Source organism: Psammomys obesus, unplaced genomic scaffold (assembly GCF_907164565.1).
Source record: "Psammomys obesus unplaced genomic scaffold, mPsaObe1.curated_primary_1811, whole genome shotgun sequence".
Taxonomy (NCBI): domain Eukaryota; kingdom Metazoa; phylum Chordata; class Mammalia; order Rodentia; family Muridae; genus Psammomys; species Psammomys obesus.
Genome location: NW_026596034.1, coordinates 29,598,451 through 29,605,456, shown reverse-complemented (window position 1 = coordinate 29,605,456; position 7,006 = coordinate 29,598,451). Strand labels below are relative to the sequence as shown.

Genomic DNA, 7,006 nt, shown 5'->3' with positions numbered 1-7,006 from the left:
GGTGATAGATTTCAATCTTTTAAAGGTAGAGTGTAGCTGGGGGTAGTGAGGCATACCTTTAATTTTAGCACTCTGGAGTCAGAGACAGCTGAATCTCTGTATATTCAAGGCCAGCCGGGTCTACATAGTGAGGTCTAGGGCAACTGGAGATATGTAGTGAGATCCTGTCTAAAAAGTAAAATAAAATAATAAAAGTAAAAGTCAACTTCAGCAAGATAGCCCGGTGGGTAGCGATACCTGCTGCCCAACCTGATGATCTAAACTCATGTTCTGGCATCTATGCAGTAGACAGAGAGAACTGACTTTCAAAGTTGTCATCTGGCCTCCACATGCCCCCTCCCCCACGCATGCAGAGAGACAGACATGCAGACGAGAGGGCTTGACTTTGCTGAAGCCCCAGCTGCTTCAAGAACTAGGCATCGGGAGCTCTTTCCTTTCGCTGCTGCGTCCGCAGCCATGAGTATGCTCAAGCTACATAAGAGGCTTGCCTCTAGTGTCCTCCGCTGTGGCAAAAAGAAGGTCTGGTTGGACCCCAATGAGACCAACGAAATCGCCAATGCCAACTCCCGTCAGCAAATCAGGAAGCTGATCAAAGATGGGCTGATCATCTGGAAGCCTGTGACGGTCCATTCCCGGGCTCGATGCCGGAAGAACACTTTGGCCTGGCGGAAGGGCAGGCATATGGGCATAGGGAAGCGGAAGGGTACAGCCAACACTCGGATGCCCGAGAAGGTGACCTGGATGAGGAGGATGAGGATCCTGCACCGGCTCCTCAGGAGATACCGTGAATCTAAGAAGATTGACCGCCATATGTATCATAGCCTGTATCTGAAGGTCAAAGGGAATGTGTTCAAAAACAAGCGGATTCTCATGGAGCACATCCACAAGCTGAAGGCAGACAAGGCCCGCAAGAAGCTCCTGGCTGACCAGGCTGAGGCTCGCAGGTCTAAGACCAAGGAAGCAAGGAAGCGTCGGGAGGAGTGCCTCCAGGCCAAGAAGGAGGAGATCATCAAGACTCTGTCCAAGGAGGAAGAGACCAAGAAATGAGGCTTCCCTCATGTCTGTACATAGTGGCTTGGCTGTGGCCTCTCGTGGATCAGTCATTAAAATAAAACAACAACAACAACAAAATAACTAGGCATCGATAGATCCTGTTTCAAAGTCCATTATGGGTCCATATGACTGACAGAACCTGAGTCATGAGTTCATGCTGTGGCTTAAGGGATGCTGGCAAAGCACATACCCGACTTCTTCAGCTTCCACAGTGGAGCACAGGTAGAATTCTCTAAACATAAGAGCGAGGTGAAATACCAAGTAGCCAACGAGTTGGAAAAATGTCTTTTGTAAGCAATTTAAAGCAGAATAGTCAGTGTGCATACAGCTGAAAAGGATTTGTGTGTGTGTGTGTGTGTGTGTGTAGCTTCAATGTTCTCAGCAAGAAGAGAGGAAGATGGCTCAGAAGGAAAAGCTGGACAACATGAGGATCTGAGCTGGCTTCCAAGAACTTACATATAAAAAAATCTGGGTTTGCTAGTTCATGCTCATAAACCCAGTGCCAAGGACTCAGAGATGGGCAGATCCCCAGGCTTACTGACCAGCCAGCCTAGTTTATTTGGTGAACTCCAGGCCAGTCAGAGTCTCTGCCACAGAACAAAACATACAAATAAAAACAAAACACAGACTCCAAATATCCAAGATGCATGGGTTCTGAAAAAATGACATCCAAAGTCGTCCTCTGTCCACACATACACCGAACACATGTGTGACATCCACGGATATGTGAGCACACAGTAGTTCCTTGGACAAGGTGGGATATGAACACTCTGTCTTGTCTTGCTGCTGTTCTGCTGCCAAGTCAGACTGGACGAAAGAGGTCTGTCATGCTTAAAAATATTTTTTAAAATGTTAAAATACACATAACTGTGGTTATTCAAATCTCTATTTTTAAAAGTGTAACGGAAGAATGGCAGGTACACATGTCATCTTCTGTGCAGGGGTCTTAGGTTATCTCCATGCATGGTCCTTGGTTGGAGTATCAGTCTCAGGAAAGACCCCTGTGCTCAGAATATTTTGATTCTGATGCTCTCCTTGTGGAGTTTCTGTCCTCTCCAGATCTTACTGTTTCCCACTTCTTTCCTAAAATTCCCTGCACTCTGCCCAAAGATTGCCCATAAGTCTCAGCATCTGCATTGATAGTCTGCAGGGCAGAGCCTTTCAGAGGCCCTCTGTGTCAGGCTCCTGACTTGTTCCCTCTTTTCTCCTTTTTCTGATGACCAATCCTCTTTGCCTTTCTGGATAGGGATTGAGCATTTTAGCAAGAGTCCTCCCTCTTGATTAGCTTCTTTAGGTGTACAGATTTTAGTAGGTTTATCCTGTATTATATGTCTATATGAGTGAGTATATACCGTGTGCATATTTCTGCTTCTGGGATAGCTCACTCAGGATGATCTTTTCCAGATCCCACCATTTACCTGCAAATTTCACGATTTCCTTGTTCTTTATTGCTGAGTAATATTCCATATCCCTACATAGATGTAGCCCATGGCAGTTCAGTATCCAGATGGGTTCCATTGTAATAGGAACAGGGACTGTGTCTGACACAAACTGATTGGCCTGCTCTTTAATTACCTTGCTCTGAGGGGGAAGCAGTATCACCAGGCCACAGAAGAAGACAATGCAGCCACTCCTGATGAGACCTAATTGACTAGTATCAGAAGGAAGGAAAAGAAAACCTCCCCTTTCAGTGGGCTTGGGGAGGGGCATGCATGCAGAGGGTGGAGGAAGAGAGGGATTGGGATGGGAGGAGGGAGGGAACCACAGGGGGGATACAAAGTGAATAAAGTGTAATTAATAAAGAATTAAAAATAAATAAATAAATAGATAAATAAATAAATATTAAAAAATATCATCTTCTTTGGGATAACTTCCTTCCATGTTTGGAGATGGTTTGGGTTTGAGGAATGGATCGTAGTAAAGGAATGAGCATCCTAACGTTGCAACATTTCTAGATTTGTTGTGAGAATGTGAACTTCTTGGGCTGTCACCATATTACACTGGCCTAGGGAGTAATTGGAGATGAAGCTTCTCATGAGTTTTACATCCCTGTTGTCAGTCAGCCAAGGATAGGATCAGTTTCTTGGCAAATAAGGAAGATATAAGTTTCTCTGCTGGATTTAGACTTTCCAGTAGGAAATATGTAACCAGGTGTGAAGTCCCTAATATTGAGAATAAAGACAGAGAGTGAACGATTCCTTCAGGGCCCTGGCAGTGGCGAGGCCGTTCTCAGTAAACCAGATTATCTACATTTGTGGCATGTCTTATGGTTTGAATCTGAAATGCCCCCCAGAAGCTCATGGACTAACAGGTTGGTACCCAGCTGGAAATGCTGCTTTTAGAAGTCCTGAAAACCTTACCAGGTGGTGGCTTGTTGGGTAGATGTAGGTCACTGGAGCATAGCTTTGAAGACTATACGCAGGCCTTCATCTTTTCCTTTTTCTTCACTTCATGTCTGCTGAGATAAACAGCCTCCTTCTCACATGATATGGCTGCCATAATGGTTGGCCCCATCAGGGTCGCAGAATCAACAGAATCGAGAACTAGAGGCTAAAGATTCAGAATTTGTGAACCGATATAAATAAGTCCTTATTTCCTTAAGTGACTTTCTTCAAAAGTCTGGTCACAGTGATACGAAGTCTGACTAATACAGTATTATTTATTTTAATGTTGTATATCTTTAAATGTATTTTAAAATTGAAAATAGGTTCTTCTCCAAACAATACATTCCAACCACAGTTTCTACTCTATCTACTCCTCCAGCTCCTTCCTACCTCCTCTCTTTTCCAGATCCACTTCCTTTCCGTTTCCTCTTCAGAAAGATTGGGCTTCTAGGAGACAACAGTCAAACAGAACAAACACCAAGTAAGTTTGATAAGCACGGTGAACTGAAGGGTCTTAATGTCAGAACTAGCAAATAAAAGAAAGAGGGACTCTTCTCATGTTATATATACACACCTGAAAACTTGCGCGTAGGAGGATGAGACCATGTTTTATATCATGAGTACTCAGCGTTCAGTTGTGACAAATCACATCCAGGAAGAATGACACCAGTTAAACGCATAACCCGGTGGTATGTTCTCTTTGTAGAAGGGGACCTTCAATAGTGCTGTTTGGAAGGATTTCTTATTAGATGTCCCAAGTCATTGTGGCTTCTAATTGGTAGTGGTAGCCTCTGGTGAATCCTCTGGTCTGGCCAAGATTGCAGAGTTTACTTGATCTCCCAGCTGCGGCTAGTGTGCAGGATAATATTATTCGATCTAGCAATTTCCATGTAAATGAGAGGGTGAAAGAGAATCCCCTGTTTCGTGTGGAAGTCAATTTCAAAGAAGAGTAAAACCCCAGTGGGTGAGACTGTTGACTAGACGTTTCTTAAAATAAATACTGTTGAGAAAAACCAAAGGAAAAGCTAACGTCTGGGTGCTGACCACGGCCCCGACATGTTGCATAGTTTTTTCAATAAATGCTTACAGCGGCCTTATGGGGAAGAAATATACTCCCGGGCATGGATGGGTTAAGGACAGCTAGGCATCCTTAGAGAGTTCTGCATTTCCGCCCTCTGCCTCCCCCTCCAGAAATACCTGTACCCAACCTTTACCTTCTTTATATTCTGGCCATATTTACTCTCTCACTCTGGTTTGTCAGTCCTGCTTCTTTGGCTCCCAGGACCTTCCTTGGCCTTCCTTCTCCTGACTATCTGGAACAAACTTTTTGCTTTCAAAGCTGCATCTCTGGCCTAATTGATGGCAGCTCCTTCTTCTGGTGTCCATGTGTTTAGGCAGAGCTTGGAGATGCTATTCCAACCCTGCAGCACATTTCTATGCCATGATCTCTCAGAAAACCACATGCCTACTTCTGTGTGCTAATAGCCTATACTCTGCTTTCAACGAAACCATGACCTCATACCTTCTCTCAGGTGTAGCTAACCCAGCAGACTGTGAGTTTCAGAAGGACACAGACTTTATGACTAATATTGCATCATTTCCCCAGTATTTTTTTTTTAGAATTTCATATACAAATACTATATTTACATCATTCTTCCCTTCAATTGCTCCTATGTTTGGGGTTCTTACACTCCTTCCTGAATTCATGGCTTCTTATCCTTTAATATTATTTCACACAGTGGCATTTAATTTGAGGTTAAAAAACTTCACCTACTTCAATGTTTACTCTCTTAGGGCTGTATTTTATGGTTTATGAGCTTTCAAAGAACTGTTCTATCTGCCATGCCTTCCACCTGTTACCATGCTACTCCCATCACTACAGACTCTGAACCCTTTGGAACTGTAAGCCAGATAAACTCTTCCTTCCTTCCATCACTCTGGTCATGGTGTTCTATCTAGGTAACAGAAAAGTAGCTAACACAGTTAGCAACCAATAGAATGAAAATAATTTGATAGAATAAACTGATATTCTGGACCTCAACTGGCATCACTGGAGTGACATGTTTCAGTGGTGTTGATGCTTCCAAAAGACTTGAGCTACAATCAGTCTGGGGCCATCATAGATCAGGACCTCAGTGTTCCTATTGCCCACAATAGGAAGCATTGCTTCAGCCTGAAAGAGAGATTAAGAAATGCTGCTTGTATTTCTGGTTCTGGGTTACCTCACTCAGGATGATCTTTTCTAGTTTTATCTACTTGCCTTCAAATTTCAAGATTTCCTTGTTTTTAATAGCTGAGTAGTAATCCATTGTGTAGGGCATTCCACACTTTCTTTATCCGTTCTTTAGTTGAGAGGTATCTAGGTTGTTTCCAGATTCTGGCTATTATGAATCTTAAGCTGCTATAACATAGTTGTGAGCAAATGTCTTTTTTGTATGGTGGAGAATCTTTTGGGTATATGCCCAGGAGTGATACAGCTGTATCTTGAGATAGAACTATTTGCAGTTTTCTGAGGAAGTGCCAGAATGATTTCCAAAGTGGTTGTGCAAGTTTTCACTCCCACCAGCAATGGAGGAGGGTCCTCCTTTCTCCACATGCTCAGAAGCATGTGCTGTCACTTGAGTTTTTGATCTTAGACATTCTGACAGGTGTAAGATGGAATCTCAGAGTCATTTTGATTTGTATTTCTCTGATGACTAAGGATGTTAAACATTTATTTAAGTGTTTCTTGGCCATTCGATAGTCCTCTGTTGGGAATTCTCTGTTTAGCTCTGTACCCCATTTGTTATTTGGATTATTTGGTTTTTGTGCTGTTTAATTTCTTGGGTTCTAGAAAAGATCATCCTGAGTGAGGTGACTCAGAACCAGAAAAACACACATGGCTTATAAGCAGATATTAGCTTTATAATACAGGATAACCATACAAAAATCCACAGATCTAAAGAAGCTAAATAACAAGGAGGACCTTAGGAATAATGTTTAATTCTCATTCAGAAGGGCAAATAGAATAGACAGCAGAGGTGATTGAAGAGAAGGTACAGGATGGAAGGCTAACATAGATGTTCTCTGAAAGACTTCACCCCCCGGAGATCAAAGCAGACAATGAGACTCACAGCCAAACTCTGGGCAGAGTGCAGGGAGTTTTATGGAAGAATTGGGGGATAGAAAGACCCAGAGGGGACAGGAGCTCCACAGGAGACCAAAAGAGCCAACAAATCTGAGTCCAGGTAGTCCTGTAGAGACTAATGTACCAACCAAGGACCATGCAAGGAGAGTACCTAGGCCTCCTGCTCAGATATAGCCCAGAGGCAGCTCAGCCTCCATGTGAGTTCCCTAGTAAGGGGAGCAGGGGCTGTCTGTGACATAACTCTGCTGCCCTCTCTTTGGTCACTTCCCGGGATGGGGGTGGTCAGCCTTGCCAGGCCACAGAGGAAGAGGATGCAGGTAGTCCTGATGAAATTTGATAGGCTAGTATCAGGTAGGTAGGTAGGGAAGGAGGACCTTCCCTTTTTTGAGGACTAGAAGAGGGGGATATGGAGAAAGAGGGAGGGTGGGTGGGACTGGGAGGA

At 43.7% G+C, this 7,006-nt stretch overlaps 1 protein-coding gene across 1 annotated transcript; it reads left to right on the top strand.

Annotated features, from left to right (window-relative positions):
* The first annotated feature begins 438 nt into the window (after positions 1 to 438).
* On the top strand, positions 439 to 1,131 carry LOC129687015 (60S ribosomal protein L19-like). The gene has a single exon (XM_055621275.1). The coding sequence runs from the start codon at positions 457 to 459 to the stop codon at positions 1,045 to 1,047; it is 591 nt and encodes a 196-aa protein (XP_055477250.1). The 5' UTR covers positions 439 to 456; the 3' UTR covers positions 1,048 to 1,131.
* Positions 1,132 to 7,006: the final 5,875 nt, after the last annotated feature.

Bases quoted from the DNA above. Each gene is read 5' to 3' on its own strand.
- LOC129687015 (XM_055621275.1), top strand. From the start codon at position 457: ATGAGTATGCTCAAGCTACATAAGAGGCTTGCCTCTAGTGTCCTCCGC.